We start from the raw sequence: 25,938 nt of genomic DNA, 5'->3' as shown, positions 1-25,938 counted from the left end.
TTATTTATATTCTACTGCCCGTTTTCCTCGGAAAGTTGCAATTATCATATTTGACTTTGCCGCATAAATTCTGTGAATTATCTCACCGCAACTATTTTTATTTGTTTTAATTATTATTATAGTAGTTTTAGCAATTGTATTCTGTTGCCATTTTTTTTTCGTGTTTCATAAAATATTACAGAACTCGAACGAAATGTTTGTGCCATTGATTCGTATTTGCGGTTGGCAAACCGAAACGAAATGTGCAACAAATTATTTCTGATATTATAATTTATTTATAGAGCAACGCTGAAAATAGAAAAAGTCATCGGAAAAATATGAAATGTGACAATTCAATCAGAAATCGAGATGGGAACTCTCTCACTTTTATATATTATTATTTATTTGTTGTGTTGATCAGAGTGTTTGCCCGTTAAAATGCAATCTAACTTATTTAATTTGTTTGAAATTTTGCTGGCAATAAATATTCATTTCTGCCGTAGTGATTGGTCGCTGTAGATATGGGAAAATTGTATGCAAACACAATTAAATGTTTTCATTTGCATTTTGTGTGCTCCTCGATTTAATTGCTGCCAAGGGATATGTCTTGGGCAAGTTGTTTACGTTGCGGATACTTGATAAAAGGTATTTTCTATGTATGTGCAATTTGAGCAATTGAAAAAGAAAGAAAGATTAATCAAGGGCTTTTGGCGAATATGTTTTATACATTGTAGAATTTAATATTTCCCCCTGAACCTATTGCATATTTAATCATTACAATTCCTGTGGTGATTTCTGGCCATTTTAATCTGCTGCTAAGTCCCTCTTTTGTCCGGTCAATGTGTAAATCAATAATGCATTCAAAACTTATTAGAACAAACAAGGATTCATTAGGCGCAATCTGTGTTCGTCCGCCTCGCAGTTGTTATTTATATCGATATAACAAGGTAATAACTGCACACTTAAGTATGCAAATAGCCTAACCCGCACCTCCGTCCTTGTGTGCCAGTGTGTGTGTGCTACTGTGTGTGTGTGTGCGTCTGTGTTTGCACATGCAAATGTTATCATTTGTGATTAGTTACAGTCCTGAAATGCTAATGCCCCTTGACAAGCAACAGCAACAACCGCAAGACAACTCACTTTCGGGTTAACTGGAATGCCAGCCTGTGTATGTCTGTATGTCTGTGTGCCTTTGATCCTTATGAATAGTCAGCCAGCCGGAGGACAAGTCGAATTTGCCCCGGACTGGCATTGGGTTTCGCCTTGAATTATTTACACAAATCCAACTGCAATCGTTTGTCAATTTGCCAATTGACAGTGAACATAATTGATGGTGATTAAGGGTGCACGTAGTGGGTAAAGAAGGTGCGATTGCTTCATGAAGTCATTCGCTTGGCAAGAGTGTGAAGCCATAAATTTGGTGAACTTATGTGATAATGTAACTATTGTAAGCCCCAAAATTGGAAGACCTGTTTTCCAAATTTATTTGTTACCCATAATTAATAATAAGTGGGAGTTCTATGAATATAGATAGTTAATAATATGTAAGGATAACATACTTTCCTTCCTTAAGAGCATCTTGCAACTGCTTCAGGCATCGATCGATTTTCCTTTCCCTCACTTGTGAGCCATATTTGGATGACGAATACGGATCGAATAGGAATGGAAAATAGGGATGTGTGTCAAACGTTAAAACGCAAGTCGAATCATCTTTGCTGATTTCCTTCTTGACTTTCTCCTTTGTGGACTCCTCCGCTTTTTCCACCTTTTCACTCATTGTGCCACTTGCCAAGCCGCGTTACGTATACGCCACGTTGAGCAAACCACGATTAATCGAACCGACAGTTTCTTGCGGCACTTCCAAACGCATCGAACTCTCTTTGGCAACTGTCGTCTAGTTCTTTGTCCGACTTCCTATGCGATTAATTTTTTAAGCAGTGCCTCCAGTGCCTGGCAGTGGTTATTACAGTTGGCCAGCACATCTTAGCCATTGGTGGACTAATCACCAGCGCCATCAGCTGCAGTCTTGCAGCAACGGCTGCCACTCGATTGCATTGCCTTCACCACCCATTCTGAAGGCCACGTGAAGCTTTTTGCATATTGCGTATACGTCATGTGTGGCCGGGATCGAGTTTCACTTCATGGTAATATATGAAAAATTCCTGGTAATGCAATGCGATCCCCAAACTGATTGCTTTAATGGTTTGTTGATTCAGTTAGCTGGCGATTAACAACAGCTTCTGTCAGCGTATTTTATAAACTTTTAATGTCGGTTTTCAAGTACATTTGGCCTTATGCTGTGATTTTTATATATTTTCTAAATTATGTAATATTTTTAGAGGAGTAGTAGGAGTATATTCCTCCCGAATTAGGCCCAACTTTTTGCTTTTTCCGCAATAGACTTTGTGGTAATTCCTCAAATATTTTCATCGTTCGTCGCTCTAGCTAGAAAAATGGAAAATTGGGAAGTGAGAGGTGGAAAAAGTGACCTCATTTGGCATAGGAACTCATTTCCCAACGCCCAACGAACCGCTATTTTTTGTGTTGTTCTCCGTCGCAGTTAAGTGTCCTTTCGCATTTCGTTTGCTTGGTGTTTGTCCTGTTTTGTGGGCGGTTGATTTGCTCCTTGGCTCCTCCCGCATCCTGTTCTGTGTTCGTCCTGCCCTTGTTTTGCTTTCGCTTTGGTGCCCATGTAACTTGCTGGAAAATTAATAATAATAAAAAAACACCTACCAGGGGGTGGGAGTACACGCGTGACCCTATTAAATGTGTGCTAATAAAAGCTTGGTAGCTACGAAAAAATCCAACGAAAATGAGCGAAACACGCAGGGGCAAGAGGGCAGATAGCTGACCAAGTGCGTAATGTTGGCCAAAATATTTCTATGCCCAAGTGGTGAAGAAGTCTTGCTTACAAATTTCTCAAGTGAACAAGGGACGGTGAAATTACTTAAAAATTCACGAAGAACTGCGGAAGATGACGATGATGACGGCGATGGGGAAAACAAAATCAACGCTCACAAAAGCGGAAACATTTAACGTGGGTGGTGGATGGTGGGTTGATGGTGTTTCTATTTACGCTAAAGGTCAACTTTTTCCATTTGCAGCTTGGTCATTTATAAAATCTTTCGGTAATATTAAGCAAAGCGAGGAAAACCAACTAAGAGGATAAAGTGGTGGAAAGGTCTAAGGAAGTACATAAAGAAAATCCAAGGAGGACCAAAGCCGAGTTCTGTTGTGCTCGCGATTTATCAAATTAATGAGTATCATTTTATTTTCATTTCATTTTCCATGCGCCAGCACAAAAAGCGAAGGACGAAATCTCCGAAATTCCTGCAAGGAGTGGTCAAAAAGGAGAGCTTCGAAAATTAAGGTAACTTTTTGGCAAAGCCAAAGGAAAAATGAGTAAAAAAAAATGTATAAAAAAGAAATCAAAATAAATGAGGAATGAAAAGGACGAGGACTGGTCAAAGTAGAACCGAGGGAAGATTCCTTTCCATCTACGGTAAAAAATCTAATAAAATGACTGGAATGAAGACGAAATGTGAAATACCCTTACTCCAATGAAAATAAATATTACTTCCAAAAATTAAAAGTGAAATATACTTATTTAAAACCATAAAAACTTATATATTTTCTCAAAGATTTTACGATGAACTTGTTACCCAAATGATAAAAGTATAGCTAAGTATAACCCATCATAGAATATGAAGCAATTGACTTTTCCGGAAAGATAGCAATCTGTGTTTCAAAATATCCGAATAAGTTGGGATCATATAACTTATTCGGATATTTTGAAAGTGCATGAAATAAAGAGAAGCAAACACATGGCAGCGCAGTCAGAAACTAATGTCGGCGATTACATAAACAGGACACATGAAAGGACGAGCCCAGACGAGAAATAAAGAGTGGGAGGGATATACACACCCAAAGGCCAAATAGGAACACCCAGAAAACCAACATGAGCATAAATCCTCGCACCCGAATGCCAAACCCAGTAACCCTCCGCATTCCTCCCCACACAAAAAGGATACAAAACACTTTGCATTGGCAAGGTACAAACAAATAAAGTGACCAAACCCGGGCCAAGTAGGAAATAACCACCCACCCATCCGCCCATCCACACACACGTATAATAATAAATAAAATGCTTATGCGAAAAAAAAAGAAATCCAAGAAGAGACCCGAAAAAGGCCAGAAGTAACCCAAAGGAAACGGACAGGAGCGACATGCAGAAAGGAAACGAAACGAAAAGAAAGGAAGCCAAGGCGAATTGTTTTATATCCCTCATTTGTCCATTTAATGGCTGAAACGAGCCACATCCAAAGAGCCAAAGAACTAAAGAACCAAAGAACCAAAGAACCAAAGAACCGATGAGGACGGAACCCAACCCAAACAGGAATCCAGGACATGAGCAAACAAAGCTGGGATAGAACAGGAAGCGGATGGGGGCAAGGATGGCTGGGAAAAACGCAACCAAGCAAAGTGAAAAAGAATATTGAAACACTAATAAAAATGAGGATAAGCGGGGAATGCATTAAGTAAAATATAGAATAAGTGCCCATACATGGGGGTGATCAGGGTGAGGATTTTATTTCTGGGGGTGGTCCGTACGCAAAGGTTAGCGTAAGGGTTATGGCCGGGTCGCCCACCCATGATGGGTTACTCTCTAAGGGTTGCTCTTCCGCCCCCAAAAAGCAAATACGATCTGATATAGCAATAATTTAACCCTTCGGCAGCATGTGGAAAACAATACCTGGTACACCCTGAGCAACAGATTTTCAACCTAATGTCTCAAGGGTTCTGTTCAAATTTCACGAACTTTCATGTGTAACATGAATCGAGTCATCAGTGGTGATTACAAATACGTCAGGCAGCCTCGTAAAACTCTCTTGCTAAGTAGTATTCTCCAATAATCTGACAAGTTCCCTAAATCGACAACAATCATAATTGAAGAGATTACTTATTGCACCATTTGTTTCCATTGGAGATTTAGTTTACTGATGGCCTCTGTCAGCTAATTCGTCTGGGAAAAAGCCTTAATTATAATCGTAGTTAAGAAACACTGCAAGTTTTTTGACACAATATTGAATAAGATTACATATACAAAAAATTCACCTAATCTTCTTGATTTTAATCTAAATATTTATCATATCAATACTTGGGTATGGGTGCTATGCTTGGTGCTGGATTGCATAAGTAGTACGTATATCCTTTGATCACCTTATAATGCTATATATTTCCAAACTGAAATACATTTTTGAGTACTGCACAATTTTTTCCTCTGCCATTAGGCTTAGCTCCTTAGTAAGCTTAAATCTCTTCTGAGCGGACAACTCCCTTGAGCGGACACTTCTTTCAGGCTTAATATCTGTTACTTGTGCTTGCATTTGCTGCTGCTGCGAATGTTTTTCCAACTCAAATGTCAACTTTGTCACACTCCCACACCGCGAACTGCGCCCGGGGGCAGAAAGGTGGAAGTTCTGGGGCTTTTTGGGTGGCAGTTGTACAGTTTGTCAGACCCCTGACCCCGTGCAACCGAACGAGTCAACATTTTTGCAGTTTTTTGCTGGGGGGGGGGAAAGAGAAATGTAAAACAAAGTTGAAGCCAAACAGAAAAAGGACACAAAAGCGGTTAAGGGGGGTAAAAAATAAATTTTAAACGAATCAGAAAATGGCAAATGGAACTGGGAAAATTGGGGGGAAAATAGTGTGTGGCGAACATATTTTAGCTGCTGCGGCTAGGGGAAAACAACAAAAAAATAAGCGCAAAAAATATGAATGCGAAATGCAGAGCGCAGAATAGGGTTGCCAGGCTGCTGTGCAGATGCAGTGTGGCAACAACGCGAAAGTTTTTATTTCCTTGCGAGCTCCACCAAGTGTTGGGTACTCGGGGGGTTATATTCTGGGTGGCATGCAACATTCAATGCATACAAATGGCATTTAAGCTTCCCAAAAGCGGACCAAAAACGAGCTAAGCGCAACTCTGACACATACATTCACATTTAGCCGGCAAGAGGCAGAAGCGCAACGCAATTTATATGCGTGGCGGAGAAAGAGATGGGGCGAATGGGTTAGAGAGAGACGCACACACAAAGTTGGAGGGGACACGGTGAACTTAAACCGAGTCAAACTGCCGGCAAAGCTACTAGCTTACCCACACAGCTGCATGCTATGCACACCGTGCACTGAAAACAATTGAAAATCAAATTGTTTAATAGGATTAAAATGCATTTAATTATTAATTAATTATCATTTTTGGTTATTCTTGAACTAGAGCATCTATCGTTAACATCTCTTTAACAAATACTAAATAAGTTATGTTATTTTTCTAGTTCTAGATTTATATAAGTTTGCATTCTTTCTATAGAGATTTCTTTCAGTGTCGAGTCACACACTACACTCGAAGCATATAGTACTATTTCGACATGGCCTGTAGCTCGACTGCTCCTCCATTGTGCATAGGCATGGCTCTGTATAATAGTTGCGGGGACTGCCTGCCAGGAGTGGACGGAGGGGTGTGCGAGGTGTTCGGGGGATATGGAGTGCTTCTGGATGAGGGCCGCCGGTGGGGTGCGGGTGGGGTGATGTGTGGTGGGGTGGTGGGGTGGTGTGGTGTGCAAGGCAGAGTGTCGGTCGGGCTGTTGGTTATGGTCATAAAATAAACCAAACAAACAAGCCGGAACCATGTCAGAAGGCAGCATGTGTGATATGAACGTGTGTGCGTGCGCCTGTGTTGGTGTGTGTTTGCGGCTGTGTGGGTGTGGGTGTAAGAGAGGGTGAGGGTGTGGAAAGTGTGTGGCGCGAACAGCAAGGACGAACCTCTGGTTTAGGGACAGTGGGCACACTTCGAGTGGGCGAGCTTAGAATGGCTTAGTTTTTAATGTGTGAATATTACATTACTCTGCTGTGTGAATATCAAATTGTTGACCAGATTTTTGGCATATTTTTTAAGTATATATTTAGTAGGGGTGACATGGTTTAGTTTAGCAAGTTAATTAAACAGACAGTTACTACTCCAAAGCAAATAAATAAATTCCATTGGGTATGCTTGGTTATAATAACTAATTATTTCCTTAATGTACATACTAAGGCTATTATTGCTATATTTATTAACTTTAAATATATCATTTAACTACTTTAAGGAAATGCAAATATTTTATATACATGTGCAAAAATACTTGCGTTTTTGATTTCATTGGCATTGGATTTTAAGCAAAATACGTTTAGTTTCAAATTATTTAGCCCATTGTTAAGCTGGCTGTTGATGATGGGTCAAGAAGGGTGTTGGGTGGGTGGTTTCTTGTTTTCCGTGTGGAGCAGGGTGGGTGGTGCTGGGTGGCTCGCGACCACGACGAACGGTGCGAGCTGTTTCATAATTTTTTATACACTTTCGTTGTGCTGCGCCGCGTTCTGCGGTTCGACATAGACACGACCCACCAACACTAGCTCACGTACACTCGTCCATGGACAGAAAGACAAAAAGAGGGAAGTGCTCATACACACACACACACACTAAGAGATAGATAAGCGGAGAGAGGGACAACCACACACATGCCCGATTATCCCGCCCACTCCCCACCACTTTTACCACCCCCTTTGCCCACGCCCCCTTCGCCGACGCATTTGTTCGTATGTCTGCACATTTATCAATAAAAATTCCCTTGCTGTTTTTGTTGTTGCCTTTGTTGTTGACTTTGCGGTTTTTTGTTTTTAATATTTTCACCGCTTTAAGTGTTAAAAGGATATCTGGCATTTAATGTGTGTGTCCTGTGTGTGTATCCTGTGCACATCCTCCTTTTTGTGTGTGTGTGTGTTTTTGGTTGCTTATCGCCATAAATATCATATTTACGTCTCTCTTTCCCTCTCTCTATCCATCGCTTCGCAAGTGTGTGTGTAAGTGTGCGTTTGTTTGAGTGTTTTGGCTGAACCCGTATATTAAGTATACGCAGTGTGGCACCGTAGTGAACAACAAACGGAGCAAAATGAGTGCACGGAACGAAAATAATATTCAATTTGATATTTCATGTCTGTCATACAGCGTACATATATATTAGTTAAGTACAGCTTAATTTAATTATTATCCCGTTTACATTTAATATATTTTGTGGCATTGGTCTAGACAGTTTCCCATTATCCATCAAAAGTTCCATTACATAAATAGTTATATTTAACCAAACTAATTTTTTTCGTTGTGTAGAACTGCGCCGTTCTTTAGTTTATGTGAAACTAAAGGCAAAAAGTTATATCCCCAGCATTGCACTGTCCCATTTCGCATTTTACAACTCATCCTTTTGCTGCAAGTCCGTTTTGGTACATTTTATTTTATAATCTGACTTTATTTCTCGAGTGGATGTTTGTCATAAAACTCTCTAGCCTCCTCATTTCTCATTTCACATTTTCTCCACAGTTTTCTGTCCTGCGTTCCCTTCTGCTCCAGAGACTTTCAATTGAATGTGGGCCGCGATGCATTTTTAAAAATGATGAAAACTTTGTTGAAGAGCATCCTCTTTCCTATTCTACTTGAAATAGAGCTGAAAATCGCGCAATAAATAAGTGCGCAAGTGGAGGAATGAAAACAGTAAATAATATGTTAAACATAGCTAGGATTTTAAGAAAGCTTATTTTAATTTCGATCCATCGATATGGATCTGTAATCCAACATCTCATTCGAACCGATTTCAATTAGGGACTTTTCGAAATCTTTATATTTTTAAAGCAAATGAAGGATCCCGACATCTTAATCTCGTTTTTATCGCCTCATTATTCTTTTCTCTTTCAACATTCCCCCCACATTCCGTGCCAATTTGGCTGTTTTTCAGCACATTCCCCCTGGGTTGCAAAAACATCCTCACTCATCTCATCTCGTCCACGATCCTTGGCAATCATCGTCAACGCATTGCTCAAGGTGTCATTTCCGGCTGCCCGGGCATTTTCCCCCATGGTGCCCATCCTTCGTCCTCCACTCTGATTTCATTCCCTTTCCATCTGAAAGCGGTGTCAGGAGCAGTTGGTAAGTAACAAAATTAATTTTCGTACAATCCGGCATCAAGGAGGAACAACAGGACCAACAGGAACAACAATGGGAAGCAATAGCAGAGCGTTAAAAAAGGTGCAACCAAGCAGAGAGTTTTATCAGAGGAGTGTGCCCTCCCCCTCCCTTTTGAGCTCTTCAACCTCCGCCATCCACATCCCATCCCGAATTCCCATTTCAGTACCCCACATCCAACATCCAACATGCCGTTGTGCTGGCCTTTTGTCCAGTGGAGCATGGCAAAGCGGCTCCTTGACAGGACAACGCTGGAACAATCGCAGCGTTTTCAACATGTACTAATTTTCCACTCCACACCATGGAACAATCACCCACACAAGCACACACTCATACAGAAGCACGCCCACACGCACAGTACACAGACACACACACATACATTCATTTTCAAAGGACAAAAGCCATTGCAGGGACTTGGACTTGACGCGTTTGGTCCTTGGCACTACAAGGGATTAACCTCAAAAAATCTCATCAAAGTCAAAGCCAAGAGAAAGACAACGGACAAAAAAATAAAGATGGTGTCCAGGGAAGTGGGAGGCGACGCACTGAAAGAAAATATAGGTTACTTTTAAATTAAATTTAAATTAAAAATCATTAGGCTTAACATTGCATCTTCTTTTTGATGTTTAATGATTTTAGTTGAATTCTTTTGTTCCATTTGAGGATCGGTATATAGTTTAGTGCAAATGGGAATGGCAAAAGGAAATAAAGGATGATCAAACCCCAAAAATATCGAAGGGTTCTTCAGATTTATATCAAATGGCATAAGACTCTTGCACAAAGTTCTTGACTTTGGGTCAGCTCTCTTTTCTTCCGTGTGGAGCCAATGAGTGTGAGTCGGCAAATAGCATAAGCATCCAACGCACACACACTGAAGTGGGGGGAACTGGGGGGATGGAGCCATAAAAATAAACCACCCAAAAGTGGGCTAAAATGAAGTTGTGTGTGCCAAGAACAATAAAAACGGCAAAGGAAGCTGCGAGCAGCAAAAGACCATGGCAAAAAAAAAAATTGTGGATGAAGGGAAAGAGCCGGCTGCCAACATGATGATGATGGCTAAAAGTTACAGCCTCGAACCAATGCGATGAAAAAAAAAAAGAAAAAACACCAAGCGAGAAAAGAAAACCCAAAAGGAAAGCTTGCAGCGAAGGAATGAAGGAAAGAACAAATGGAAAAAGACGTGCCACAGACAGTGAGGGGAGTGGGTGGTTGGATGGAAAGTTAGGGGGTTGGCTGGCGAGGCGACAGAAAAAAATTATACAAATACAAAAGGAAGAAATCAAATGGGCAAAAAAGGACAATGACAAAGAAAATAATACAAGCGATTGGGTTGAAAGCCTGTTGTGGGTGGTTGCTTGAAGCTCGCAGCTTGTCGCACAGGGGTTGCAATGACGAACGTCCGATGACAATGACATTTTTTTTTTTTTCTGTTGTATTATAATTTAGCAGTGTGTTCTTGAATAAAACCTGTGCATATGCAGCTCAAATTTATATCCGATATTTTCACGAGCGGATGTGGAGTGTGAGTTGGGCGAAAAATATCCTGGCAGCTTGTCAAGGGTCTCGAAACGAGACAGCCAAGGGATGTGTATTGCGAATTTTGGGGTTGGGGGATGACTGGGATCCAGACAGTGGCAACCTTCTTATGGAATAATACCCCGAATATGCGTAAATTTATTTTTTTCCGCCTGATTCATTGTCCTATGCAAATGAGGTGGAATCGCAATCACAGCGAGGATGGGGGTGGTGAGGAGGTGTGCGCAAAAAGAAAATGGATAAATGTGAAAAGTGGCAGAGGGAAAATGAAAATGAAAAATGTTCGAGCGAAAGCCGCAGGAACTTTGCCTCGTTTTATGCATCTTTTTTGCGCCAGTCAAACCAAATTCCTGCCACTTAGCGGCAGCTTCGTCATTTTCTGGGTAATTCGAAACTTTCCCAAGGGATTAGACGTGCACTGGGTGGCTGGGTGGCATGTAAGTTGACTATTATTTTGACATGACTACACAATCAAAGCCTGAAAATATCCCGAGAACGCGGTTGCCCTTAAAGCTGCTTTGCTTATGGCCATCTCTATCTCTCTCCCTCCGCGTTATTTTCCCCACCGACCGCCAAACACCCACCCACATCAATGGCAAACGACCTTCGCTGACAAAATGCACAGTGGCATGGCAATTTCGCAGATGCTGGGCTGGAATTTTCCTGGTGGGGGTAATTGATGCGGTCGGAATATATGCATATTTCATATTAATTTTAAGAAAAAGCTAAGGGAATACGTAAATGGTGAAGGGTGTCCCATTTTAATTAAGTTTGAAGTTCGCCCTGCCTCTTGTAAGTGTAAGTAATTTTTTTAAGTTGAAGGTTTCATTTGTAAACTTACAAATAACATTAGCGATTTTACAAAACTGAAGGAATACTTCAACATTTAATGTTACGTACTTGCTGAATTCATAAAACTAAGAGAATACATCAATATTTAATATAATGTTTAAGGATAAGATAACACTCCAATAAAGTACACAAACATTATTTTGCTTAACAATAGCATTTTTTATAAATCTCCACTCCTATTTTCAGACCATTTCGTGAAGTGCATATTAAGTTAACACAAGGGACTTTAATTGTTATATCTGTTAAGCTGGCTCTTAGGCGTTAATCCCCCAATTTTCGACCACTGTGCCATGTCTGTTGAACATCGCTGTCGCGCTGCCTCGTCTCTAAGCCAAACATTGTGTTGACGGCTTTTAGGCATGTGCGTGGTGCTGACTGGGCTTCTGAGCAGGGGGGTGGTGGTGCACTGGGTGGTGGCGGTGGTGATGGGGGTTTCATTCGGTACTCCGTGTTTTATTCCGCCTGGGCTTGAGTTTGGGTTTGAGTTTGGGTGAGCCAGAGGGCTGTAATAACAATGACGACGATGACGACGACGAGGACGAAGTCGCCCAGCAGAGTTGACAATATGCGCAGAACCACCGCCCTCCATCCTCCATTCTTCATCCTCCACCTCTCCGCCCATCTGTCTCCAGCAAGTCGCGTCAGTCTGTCCCCTTACAGCCCTCTCTCCATTCAAAGTAAAGTCTTCAGCCGCTGCTCCATTCCAACGTTCAACGTTCAACGTTCAACATCCAAACAACCAAACATTCAAACACCAAAACGCCCAACCCTTAACCCATGCTCATATTGCTGGCAATTTTCTATAATCCTTTTTGCCTTTTGCAAGCATTTCTACAAGTTGCTGCCGTGTTGTTTTTGTTACTGTTTGAGTTTTCATTGTTGTTGCTGGTGAAAGTTTATGAAAAGTGACTGCGTTAGCAGAAAATATTATGCTGCCAGCGGCAATGACTCCACACAAAAAGCAGAAGCCCAGCCCTAAAATGGAGCCACCCACTACAAAATAGCACCCTCTCAACTGAGTGCTCTGCCCACTTTTAGCCATAAACTCTTTTTTATTTCATTTTATAAACCCATTTTTTGCAGCCTTTTTTTTTTTGATTTTTTTTTTTTTTGGATAAGAGCTGGCAAAGTTTTAACTTTTGCTACCAAAGTTGGCTAAATGTTTAAATTCAAGAGGGGAAAACACACGCAAATACAATATTGTGTTGGCCTAGCGTGCCCACAGTGCGTATGCGTGATACATCGTTCCACAGTATTTTGCAACCCAAAAACTTGCAGAGCTTAAATCAAACTTTTTGGTCATCTGCTGGGAGAGGGGCATTCAAAATCGAGGAGGTTTATAGGGTGGAGAGTCCTTTTAGATCTGCACTTCAACTTTTGGGTCAACGTCTGTTTGTCTATTTGTTTGTCCGTTTGTCTGTTTGTCTGTTTGTCTGTTGCTATCTGCGTCTGACTGTCCCGGTTGTTGGTGCTGTTGTTGTTGTTCCGCTGGGGTTTCTCTTACCAATCCGGCTTTTGCACTATGACCATCCTTTTTGGCCCGCCTTTTCTGGGCGCACTCAATGTCTGCTCGATTTGTTTGTACATTTCCCTCACAGGGCAACATCACCCCCCCCCTGCCAAAAGTTCCAAACTTTTCAGCTGACCATTGGACATTGTCCTTCTCCATCTTTTTGGGTCTAAGTGCTTGTGTGTGTGCTTCTGTTTGTGTGTGTGCTTGTGTATGTGTGAGAGAGCGACCTTTTTGTGAATTTTTGCCTTGACTGACTTGTCCGTCGTCCTGCGGTCCTTGGACTCCTCTGCCTTGCCAAGTTGCCTTGGCCCCAAAATTCTGCTGCTGCCACTGCTGCCTTTCTCTATTAACTTTTCGTTTTAGCTACTTTTTCTTTGTCCCTTCCATCGGACAGTCGGTCCTTCGGTTCTTCAGTCCTTCGGTACGTGTATCTGTGACCTGCAGAGACTGATGACCACGGGATCTCGACGGATCTGGGGGTTTGGGTTGGTTAGGTTTTCCATTTGGCATGGGTTTGTCGCTCGAGTGTCGCCAGCCGAGGGGCGAAAAATGATTTGTGGATGGTTAACAAGAGGTTGAAACTATTTAGGGGATGAAAGTCCAGCTGAAGAGTCACCGATGAATAATTGGATGGAGTTAATGTCGTACTGGGGTGGTGTTCATTTCCATTTATGTGTATTAATTATAATAAGTATTATTATACGTTGTTGTGTATTTTCAATTTGTGTATTATATTAAAATATGCCATGTTTTTAAATCCCATTTGGAGTCAGTTAATTAATTTATTGTTTAAAGAATTAAAGGACTAAAGTCAAGAAAACTAGCTTCTTAATTTCTGTAGTTTTGTTACAAATTTATGTTATCTAAATAGAATGTTATTGAAAATGCAAACAAGTTAAAATGCACCATAAAAGTAATCATTATTTATTCACCCTAGTGTTATTTATAATATTGCAAATCTTGCTCAACTTCCTGTAATTGTACCCCTAGGATTTCATATGAAAAAGAGCAATGGGCTCTACATTCCATCTCCTAAGCAAATATTTATTTGATCTTTATTCAAATTGCTTTTCCATCCTCAGGCAATCATAATCTATCATGTATTCCCCAAAACAGCATATTATCATCACCATCTTATGAGGCATATCCTTCGTTATTTGTCCGTCGTCCTCGTTTCATCCACCAACTACAACTCGATTATATTCCAGTTGGCAGATGACAAAATATCGCACCAAAGTCGACATTCGCCGTCACAGTTCTAGCTGCCTCTTTTTCCCTCTTTTCCCTCTGTTTCCCTCTTTTACCCAATCCCATCCGTATGTCCGATCCAAATAAATACAGCCATCTGCAACCCGTTCCCCCCCACCCCCTCCCTGCCCCTTTTCCACCACCTGACGCCCGCTCCTTGGGAAAAACCATAGCAATGCCATAGTCCACGCTCCGTACGGTCCGATGTCCTTAGTCCGAAAAGGACATGCTATAATTTCCAGCAACAACAGGGTGTACGCTGGGTGTGGGGGGGTGGGTGGTAACCCAAATGGGAAAGAGTGAGAGAGATAGAGAAATAAAGAAAACCGACTAAAGTAACCAAAGCAGAGGAAAAAAAGCAACAATCCCAAATGCGGCAACAACAGCTACAAACAACTTAGGCCAAGCCATGTCCCTGTGCGACCAAAAAGCTCGCCCATAGTTGTCCATTCCACCACCCCTCTTGCATACACTGCGAGAAATACTACTACTACTACTCAAGTAAGCAAATTAAGTGCGTTTGAAAATTATGAAGTTCTTAATCTCGAAATAACCTGTATAGAAAGCATTATATAGGTTTTAATATTTTAAGAACTTAATTCTTGAACAAAAGCTGATGGCATTTTTCCAGTGCAATTATCCCTGTATTGGTATGCATGCCTTGGTATGCCATCACGCAAAATGTTCCACTGTCCACCCGCTCCACCTCCATTTCGCCGGCGACACCCCCAATCCGCACCCACCTCTTAATGGGTGGCTTGACAGGGTTTAAGCTCTTTTACGGGGCAGATTGTGTTTCCACAACAACAACCCAAGCAACAGCTAGAGCATCAGGACGAGGGACAAGGGTTCCGAGCTGGAGAGGAAGGGGCAGCAAAGTAAACTCGGAAAAGGTTGCATTTGATGGCCAAAAGTGGGGGCAAGGAGATATGAAAGCCAAGTGAGCTAGCGATGGCCGGACCACAATTATGATTTAAGGATAGCTCAGTGTTTAATCTTAATGGGCTTCGCTCTAAGTACATTATTCTAAGAATCTTATTATTTTTTTTCAAATTTCGATAGCTTGAAGAATGTTTACACGGGCGGTTACATACAGTTAAGGCTTTTATTAAAATGACAGCTGTTTTCTCTATTTTAAAACATTATAAGCAGGACTCATGGATTTACTAATGATAAATCACGATAGACTAAAAATAAAACTTTTGGCTTGGCAGTACTATTTAATGTTATTATGTAGTACTAGCATTTAAGTATACCCCTTTTCAGTTGACCTTTAACCTTTTTCCTGTGCGTGTCACGACCTTTTGTCATCGCTATATTCGCCATGGAGAAGACGTTGGCGGAAAATAAGCTGGCAAAAACCTGATTCTACTTTGGCGCAAAACTTTCTTAGCTTCGACTTTTGTTAGTAGTTGCCTCGACTTTCTTGCCCACTTGCCGCCCTATCCCTCTTTTGGTCCTTATCCTGCCAGGACTCTCCTCTTGCTCCGCCAGTTTTCTTCTCGGCTGTTTTGCTGCTATGTTGCTTTTGTAAATTGGTAAAAGTTTGAGTTTAATTCAATTCGGAACGGTAGCTGTGAGTGGTAGCTTCCTAAAGGATAACGAAAACGTTGCCACTGCGGGTGGTGGTGAGGGGTTTGGTGAGAGGGGGTGGTGTCTGTATGTGTGCACAAGGGTGTGGGTGTAAAGGATATCACGCGCAAATTGCGGTGCCTGACTGCAAAAGGGGAGAAATGGGGGCGAAGCAATGGATGGCCCCACGTTGGGCGCCACGAAAAGTTCTAGTTGTATTCCTCATCGTTGTTGTTGTTGCACCACGTAGGGTCGACGAAAATGGGGATAAAGCGGGGACTAACGTTTGGCTTGTTGCTCGGCACATGCAAGTCGGCAACTCTTGGCACGTAGTCGCTCCTAAATGTGACATGTTCATAGGGACAGGGGCACGGACTCCAGGGGAGGAGAAAGGGATAACCGTACGAATAACAAATGGTTGCAACAAAAGCAATACAAAACACTTTTAGGACAAAAGTCGCCATCCCACTAAATTGTTGCTGCATTTTATAGATTTTGGTTGCACTACCTCTGGGTATTGCACACCCCGCCCCCAGCATTTTATTAGCAATTCCACACCCCTGGAAGGGAGAGTCCTCCCACCTCGAACTCAACAGTTGTTGGTTTTGTTGTCGCTGTGCATTAAGTGTTGCCAACTTTATTTAATGGCATAACAGTTGACTGCCAGTCATTGGCCTCGCACTCCACTCTGGTGCACTGTAAAATAATGGAATTATCTAGAGTCTTGAAATCCTATTAAATATATACAAACAAGCCTTAAAACTGGATTCATTAGTGAATAAAATCTCTTAAAACATAGAATTCTATGTATTTTTTCAATATTTATCAAATAGACATCGGTTGTTACAGCTATGCTATCTTTGTTTTTAAATTATAAAGTTAGTTAATTAAGTAAAGGTTAATTGGTATTGATATAAGGGATACAAGCTATTTGGCAGCTGGAAAATAAATGTAAATTTCAACTGTGTAAACAGAGTCATTAGTCAGGAGTAGCAGTCTGCTGACTTTTTAGGATACTCTAAGCATAATTACAAAAAAGCAGTACGTCTTCGGCATGAGTTACTTAAAGAGCTTAAAATGGCAAACCAAAAAGTGGAAACACCGGGGTGCCTGCCTTGGAAATTTACTAATTTGAAAATGTTTCGTGCCTTGGTGACTTTTTTGCCGTCGTTATTCTTGGTTTGTGTGGTTGTGTGCAGGGCGTAAATTGTCTATTAGTCAGTGGAGTAAACGAGAGAGAAATTGCTGCACATTTTTATTATGTGTTCTTTTGCTTTCCGTTTTTGTTTTTCGTCTAAGGGATGAAATTTAATTAAGATACTTTGACGTCTCGCAGATACACAAACAGAAGGCTCCCAGCCACCCAAAAGTCCCCACATCCAAGGACAGAAACATTTGGTCCTTGGGATAATTCAATTTGTATGTGTATTGCTATGTGTGGGTGTGGAAAATCATCAATATACAAAGACAGCAGCCAAGACGTTGACAATGTCATGGGCCCCACCACCCATACACCCAACCACCCATCAGCCCATGAATGGGTGGGGTTTTCTAGGGGGCGGTGGTTCACTCACTTTCATTTTGTCATTTCGATAATTTTCGCCTTGTTGGATATATTTGGGTTTTGCTTTATTCTGTGGGGATGACGCTGACTGAAGGGCAGCAGGCTTCTGTTAATGTATATACCATTTTATTGGGGGAGATTTGTGTTTGGCACAGGCCACTTGTGTGTTTCCTTCGATAATGAAATTACTTATCTATGTCATCTATGCTGATTTGGGTGTAGAAACATTTCAGAGTTAGGTGAAAGCTTTTTGAGGGATAAAAGTGAACGATAAAGTTAAAGTGGAAAAGAGTTGACACATGCATGATCCCTCCTGTGCTCAAAAAAGGAAATTTAAATTTGTGGCCATGTTGGCAAATATTTTTTTCGAAAATTATAATAAGAGTGATTGGGATAGTTAGCTATGTTTCTTGTTTAATACATGATTACAATTGCTTATTAAAATTCCAGTAATTTTTTGAAACTTACATATGTATACACAATTTTTTAAAATTATTATTGGCATAATTTAATAATGTTCATATTAAATGAATTAGTATTGTAGGCACTGTAAGTTTTCAATCAGAACTTCCTCGAAACATTTTCCAATTAGCTTTTGACAGCTTCCGAAATAAGTTTCCAAAGAGGAGTTCTTTGATCTGTCTTGGTCAATTTGCCCCCCAGGTCAGGAAGTGCCATGTAGAACCATTTGGTTCCGCCCAAGGCCTCAATGCCCCCTGGTCATCGCATTAAAGTTGATAGCTTTCCAAACTGCCGAGGATATGGGGTAATGGAGAAAGGAAAGTCACTCGCATGACGCAATCTGGCAATTATCTGGTTGCCATCCGCAAAGTTGCTTCCTACTTGCTCGTCGCCAAACCCAAAACACAAAAGCCAAAACTCCATCGAATCTGTTCGAGGGGCGTCGTTTGTTCTATTGGAAATTTAATTAGGTTTACATCATTTTCGTGCACATTCTGCCAGATGGGCTGCGCCCCAAGAAACAAGTCCAAAAGTCGGGCCAAAAACAACTTTCACTTTGGGCATTAACTTCTTGAAGGGGCACTCAATTAGAGGCGCATCTACAAGTCAAATATTTTGACTGGGCACTGGAACAATACGAGCATCCCGTCTTCGATTAATTAAACTTAACCTCGATGGTGGGAGGCTTGGCATAACAATGCATTAAAGTACCGCTGGCTGTCAGACAGCAACCACCACCCAATAAAATATTAATGGTTACAATTATGTGCTACGTGGCAAGGATAACAAAGTTCGCATCCTAACGCAATTACAAGACAATCAAAAAAAGCAGCAGCAGCTGAGGAAGTTCGACCAGCAGCACAAACAATAATGTATGCACCAACAAAAATATTAATTTAAATTTCAATTTATTTGCAGTGAAAATAAGCACTTTAACACAATAAGCATTGTGTTAAAAATAATAATTTTATGTGGAACAATTTAATAGTATACCGCACCTAATCATTATTCTTACATAATCATACAAATAAAAAACATACAAAACACAAATTCCCAGTTGACCTAGCTGTTCCAAAAATAATGATTATTCGATTTGCAATAAATCTTAAATTATTACATTAAAAAGTAGCCCCTGGTGACATATTTTTTGTTTCAGTGCTAATAAGTGCTCGGCATGCTTGAAATAATTCAATGAACACACACAGAGCGAACCACGAACGAACATTCGCCGGCAGGCCAAACAAGTGGGGTTGGATCGGCGTCGGCTGAGAGATCCAATTCCAGGGGCTGGGAGATGGAGAGGGGAAGGTGGGATTGGGTCTGTGGGTGGTTGGGTGGCATGGTCGAACCGCCCGCTGTGCGCTGAATAATTCGTAATGTATCTAACCTCGAAAACCTAATCAAGTCCAGTTAAGCAAATGTGTGCACAACTGGGCTGGGGTCCTGCAATTACCAGCACACAGGACAGCCAGGAGAGCCACCAGGACTCACTTAGAGTGTCGTGCCGGGTGTTATCCCGGCCTCAAGGTAACACCACCCCCTTCCTCCACCCCACTCGGCCACAACTAATCGGTCCGAGGTCCGCACAGAACGTCACACACGAACGCAACACGCTGCCGATGAACCAGGCGCCCAGAAGTATCAATTCAACGATTGAGAGAGTCCAAGGAAAAGTGCAAGACCCAAAAGACCGTCGCATTGCCACATGCGCAATGGCACGTGAAACTCTGGATATATATATATATATATCTGTATATATATATGTATATACAGTAGGCAGCATTGTGTCCGTGCGAACCCAGTCGAACAATCGAACCGAGCCACAAAGCGTGATAAAAGCCGAGGCGAACCGAACCAACGCCACCCAACTGTGAGGGCGCCCGGTTCGATGGGTTTGTGCAACCCAAGGGGTATGATCGAATCTTGTTGTATTATTATTATGTTCTTGCGCATATTTTCTATGTTAGTATCAAGAAAAATATGTTCTGAACCTGAGTCCTTTTATGATCCCTTTAAACGCAATGAACTTCTGGTACTGAAAGCTATTATTAAACATATAATTAATATATTAGATATAAGAAAGTCAGTTTCATTAACTTGAAATTGAAAGATTGTTAAAAAAAAAATTTCAGATTTATTTTGTTTATAGTAAATATTAAGTAATACTTTTTATACGTCTTGGAAAATAATAATTATTAGTAATATTATTGATAATAATATTTATATAGCATTAGTTTAATTATATATATTTAGTAGTACTTTTATAAAGCTTTTGTTAATGGTAAATATTAGAATGTTTTTATATACTTTTTGTTAATGGTAAATATTAGGTAACACTTTTTGTATAGCTTTTCTTAATGGTAAATATTATTTAATATTTATATTTAGCTTTTGTTAATGGTAAATATTATTTAATTTAGCTTTGTTAATGGTAATTATTATTTAATTTAGCATTTGCTATTGGTAAATATTACTTAATACCTATATACATATATAACTTTTAGTATGCCAAATTTCAAATACAGAGTACAATTTATTCGAAAATTGCCACCATTTGATTAAGAGCGCCTTGCGTGTTCTCCCGAAAAACACTTCTCCCTGTTGCAGTCGGCTCTGGAAATTATTCAGCTGGCAATTTTCCGGCTCACCCCGCAACCCGCCGCTGGTCCCCTTGGCCCACAAGCGAAAAGCCAGGCAAGCGACGAGCGGAAAATTCACTTTTCGCCATCGCTGCGCACTTGTGCCGAAAGTCAGTCGGGCACGTCCGCCCTCCGTCAGGTCCACGGGTCAGTTGTCAATGGCAGTTGTGTGGGTGGTTGGGTGGAAAACACCCGTCGAGTGGGTGACCTCCGGCAGAGGGGGTGATGAGGGGTAGGGTGGTGGTGGCAGAGCAGGTCGAGCGGCTGAGAAAGCCACTCTCTCATTTGCTCGCTCAGTCGATTTAATCGTTTAGTGCGCCCTTTTGCGCCTTATCAACGTTTCATTTAATTTAGCCCGAAACCTTTTTCGGTTTCGATTTGTGGGCGCTCGCAGTGGGTGAGGGATGGAGGGGGTGTGGTGGTTGGTGGCGCCTCGATTCGGTTACGGATTTCGATTGGAATTCCGGATTCCGTCCGGATTACGAATTCCGTATCGCTGGATGGATGGCCCGCCGAGTTGCGGTTGATTAGGTGTTATCGTTATGATTAGTGGTCGCTCGAGTGGCAACTCCGTCCGGGAAGCTGCGGTTTCCAAAGGGTCGTTGTGCCTCTCAAAGGGGGTGTGGCAGGCGTTCTGGGCGTTTTGGTCGTTTTGGGCGTTTTGGGCGTTGTGGGCGTTGCGGTATGTGAGCGGCGTGTGAATGGGCGGGCAAGCGAATGATTAGCTGAGAGCAATTGGGTGATAAGCATCTCAATAAATTGATTGCATGCTACGCAGAACTGCGAGTAAGCACAGTTTTTCACAAAATTGGGGTCAATAAATATTCGTTAAATTCGTTAAATGGGGCCAAGTGGAAATTGGATTATATGAATCGTGTAATTACCGGAATAATTTTGGTCAACAAGTTAAGCACTGTAGATAGTTAACTTAAGCTATGTATGCAAAACTATCGCAAGGATTTTTAGTCGGCGAAAAATACACTATATTTTGTTTATAGAGAGTACGAGTCTTTTGAAAATGGTTGTTGCTGATATGTTAACGTTTTTGATTTGGTTGCTGGGAGCAGCAATTTCTCCTACCGCATATTGCTCATACGCCCCGTGGTACACTGGTAAAAAAAGAGAAGCACAAAGGAGGCGGGGAAAGGGAGTTGGTATTCGTGTCGCACAGTAGCGGGGATTTATTAATATTTTTTCAGCGTTGTTGCACCACCCCAGTTCGCTTTTCACTCTGACTTTTCTACTGTTATTTTTTTACTCTTTTTTGTTGCATACATTTTGTAATTTCTTTGTGGAACTCTGTTCCTTTGCCTCCCTTCGGTACCCGCTTTCCCTGCAGCGCGAGTCCTTTGCCTGTATGGTATCCTCGCTATCCTTGGCGTTTTTATTCATTCATTTATTTGCGCTTTTCTACATTTCTTTTTTCGCCCCTTTCCCTGCCGTCCCCCCCGGCTCCCTGCCCACTACCCTCTGCCTGCAGCTCAATTTCTTTGGGAACTTTCCTTCACGACTTTTCCTCCGTTTTTTGTAATAATACCCACGCCGGTTGGTATGGGAATTTCGATCGGAAGTTTAAGCCATGGCGTTTTATGGTGTTCCGAATACCCTAATTGGTATTGAATTTTCTTACTGCATAGCATGCAATTGAATTCCTTACAAATTAAAGCTCACTTGATTAGAATTAAATACTAGTATTTTAATAGCAATATTGTTAGCTGAGTTATTAGTACATTTTTTTGAATAATATAGAACCCATGAGAGTATAACCTACTTCGCTCGTTTCTCATTTCCACACATCTACTGGTTTCCTTTCGAGCTTTCTTCCACGTTTTTTCACTGTTCATTTTGCTTTCTTTTGCATTTTTTCTTGGAACAAAGTTGCCGCTTTATTGTTTCGATTTAAGTTACTTTGTATGCTGTCAACGTTGGGTAAGATGGTTATATAGCGAGTGTTGCCTCGCAGGAAGGGCCTTTAAATGGGGTGGTGCTGGAGGTGCCGAGGGTGGAAGGTTCACTGGGGGATTGGGCTTTGGGTGTTGCTTCTTGTGGGTGGCCAATTCCTTGGCTCGACCGATGAATGCCCGCATCGAAATCGCTTGGGAGACGCTTTGGGTTTCATTGTTGCCTGGTTTTATTTCATGGCAGGGAAATAGGAGTATGAGGCTGGTCCTGAGGCTTGTACTTTGATTTGTCGGCCCCACAATTTCGCTTCGGTCCCGGCTTCGGTTCGAGTTTTATGCCCGTTTAATGGCTGCGAATTTACTCGCTTTATGCGTCTTCGATAAGCATTTATTAGCGCCATGAAAATGGGCGGAGGACATCCATTGGGTTTTGGGCTTGGGTTTCGGTTTTGGGTCGTGGGTTGAGGTTGGGGTGTGATTTTGAAGCGAGGGTAATGGTTACAGTATTGGCTTACTTTTTACTGGGTGGCCGATGGGGCGTATGATTTATTTTTATGTTATTCATTTATTTTTATGCCTTGTCTCTCGCGGTGCTTTGCTGTTTTTCGTTTTGGGAATTTGTGGCTTCATCTTTGGGGTATAACATAAGCCCTATGGTGCATATGCTGACAGTTTTTTCCATTGGGAACTTGTTTGTTGAAATATTATAGCGAATTAGGAAAATCTTTTTGTTTGGGGAAGACTTTGACAGGAAGTGGAAAAGTTATTGCTTACCAACATTTTGCCCTTATTCAGCTGGTAATTGGTTCTTTCTGCTAAATAAATATTATAATATATAAATGTACTATTTCATCTACAAAAATATAGCCTGAGCAGCTGAAGTTTCGAGATATGAAGTATATGCATTTCAGTGAAACTGTGGTTTATGAGATATGAAGTATATACATTTCAGTGAAACTGTGGTTTATTTATTAATCTATTTCGTAAGTATACATCATATATAGAGCAGTTTCCTCTTTAAATTGGTATTTTACCCATTTTTCCCTTTTCTGCTCTGCCTCCCAGTTGCCTTTCTCATTCCATCACTGCCGCATCCACAGCCATCTTTTCCACAGCCATCAAGAGCACAGCCCTCCTGCTCCTTGGCTATATTGCAATTTCTGCTGCTGCTGCCCATAAAACTTTTCCACAATTTTTCCTCCTTTGGTTCTCTTTTTTGCCCTGCCACGCCCCCTACGAGGGGTGGTGGGTGGTAGGATGAATGGGCGGTGTAGGGACAACAACAAGGACAACATTTGCTTGTCTGCTTAACTGCAAAGACAAACCTTACTCAACTCCCCCCGGGTTTTTCTCCCCCCAACAAGCTGCTTTGCCTGTCATCTAAAATTCATTTTTATACTTGTATTTTCTCTCTTGCCTTTTTTTTTTACTTTTTTTTCCTATTTTTCCCCCTGCTGCTTTTTTATTTCTGTTCGTTTTTGCCATTTTCTTTTCTTGAGCCATTTTTATTATTTTTGTCATAAGCTCCCTTTCCGTGTGTCTGTCTGTGTGTATGTGTGTGTGTGTCCCAGTGAGTGTGCGAGTGTGCGGGCGGATGTGCTTGTGTGAGTGGCGGCTTCTTTATATATTTTTCATTGTGCCACCCTGCCACCAAAAATCCACCCTCCGCCCGCCCCAACGACTCATCCAAAACTCACAGAAGTCAAATACGTTTTAATATCTTTTCTCTCTTGACATTTTCACTACAGTTATGTTGCCATTTTTCCTCTCCGCTTGTGTGTCAGTGTGTGTGTGCGTGGGGATATATGTCCTTTATGCACGCGAGTGGGTGTGTGTGTGTGTGTATGTGTGCTTGTGAGTATTCTCCGCTTTTGGAGCTCACAGCTTTACGTAGTCGAAAGTCGCGCCAAGTTTTCCATCTTCTTCTTCTGTGCTAAAGTATGTCGTCCTCTATGTGTGTGTGTGTGCATGAGTTTTCCATGGAAAACGCATCCTTCGCCTTCTATAATGTCCCTCGTTGTTTGCGTATATGTGTGTGTGTGTGTTTGTGTGTGTGGGCGCAGCTTAATGCCTTTGCCAACATGCCGCCCACCTTACCACCACCCCTCTCCAGACCACCCAACGTCCTTCGCCGGCTGTTGCAGGCTGCTGTCATTGCAGGAGCCAACATGCTCGCTTTTCCTCGACCCCCCATTTCTTCCACCGCTTTCCTCTCTCCCCCCCCTGGCACCCGAATCCTCTGTTCTCACCCCCGTGCCCCCGCACATTTCCACATTTTCTCCTCCATCTCGATGCAAGCGTAACATTTTGCGCCACAATTTTCCTTTTTTGCTGGGTTGTCTTTTGCGTTAGCAAGAGCAGCTCTTTATACCCTAAAATGGGTTCCATTTACATTAAAACAATTTGAATACTACTAACAACCAAATGTAGATACGGTTTTAACAATATCAACAAATAAAAAAAAATTTTTTGAAACTTCGTACTATAAATACTTACTAATAAAACTAAAAACATTGGAAAAGTGTTTAAAAATTATATAAAAGTTATGTCATAATATTTAGTGCTTTTGTTTCTAATTTAAAAAAAAATAAAATAAATCCAATATGTTAATTTACAAAATTTATATTGGTTTTCTTGGTTTTTATCCAAAATACGTTCAAAATATTATTTAAGTAATGTCAATTAAGATTTTTTGGACCTCCGCTTTAGACCTTGCTTATCATACTGATTACATTTATTATTAAAATAATTATATTTTTTGTTAGATAGGGTGTTAAATATTTAGGTGCTCCTTACCCACTTGTTTAGTGTCCTTCCCCTGCCACTGAAATGCCACTGCTCCACATCAAACTGCCCCTCCTGCATTGCCTTTCCATCTCACTTTGTCCCTGTCCCTGGGCGGCATGCAATTTTTTCCACCGTCTGTGTTTGCCTGCTATGACTTGAGCTTTTAAAAATATTTTTGCTGAATTCTCCGCTCGCCAAACACACGGAAAGTTAACCGAAATGTAGGATTTACTTATGTACCATACCAGTGGGTGTACATAATAGGTATGTACATATGTATGTACATACATACCGGGCCCTGGAGCTACTCTATGAAATGGTCAACAGGGAGATGCCAAACCCAAGCGAGCCACTCGCAAAACGTGTAAACATTATGCAAACATTCCCGCCCACTCCCGCGCACAGAGAACATTCCGAATTACAATCCCCAATTACCATCACCTGACTGAATAATTAAATACAAAACGATTTTCCTTTTAATCTGCGGATGCAGAACAGAACGGAGGACACAAAAACGATGACACGCCCCCAAAATGACATCCCCACACCCCCCACAGACACACCTAAAACCGAAGAACCGCACATAAATAATTAAAAAGGAAAATTCCACAATTGCAAAAAGGTCAGCGCATAAAAATTACGAAAATCGAATATTAAATTACCAACAGCAGGGAAAGCAGAAAATGCCGTTCTGCCGCCGTCGACATTTGCTCGACTTAACCCAACTTAACTGCCTGACAGCAAATTTTGTAAAATGTAATTAACCAGCGCCGGGTTCCTATGGTCGAGGAAAAACGGGGAAAAGCCGAGCTGACAAACAACAAAAAGGAAAAATTGCG

At 41.4% G+C, this 25,938-nt stretch overlaps 1 protein-coding gene across 1 annotated transcript; it reads right to left on the bottom strand.

Annotated features, from left to right (window-relative positions):
- Positions 1-22,132: 22,132 nt before the first annotated feature.
- LOC26535747 lies at positions 22,133-23,114 on the bottom strand. The gene is given in 2 exon segments (XM_015194704.3): positions 22,133-22,639; positions 22,642-23,114. Coding segments are annotated over 2 exon segments (381 nt in total). The 5' UTR covers positions 22,714-23,114; the 3' UTR covers positions 22,133-22,330.
- Between the last annotated feature and the right edge of the window lie 2,824 nt (positions 23,115-25,938).

Source organism: Drosophila yakuba, chromosome 3L, assembly GCF_016746365.2.
Source record: "Drosophila yakuba strain Tai18E2 chromosome 3L, Prin_Dyak_Tai18E2_2.1, whole genome shotgun sequence".
Taxonomy (NCBI): domain Eukaryota; kingdom Metazoa; phylum Arthropoda; class Insecta; order Diptera; family Drosophilidae; genus Drosophila; species Drosophila yakuba.
This window is presented reverse-complemented; position numbering and strand designations above follow the sequence as displayed.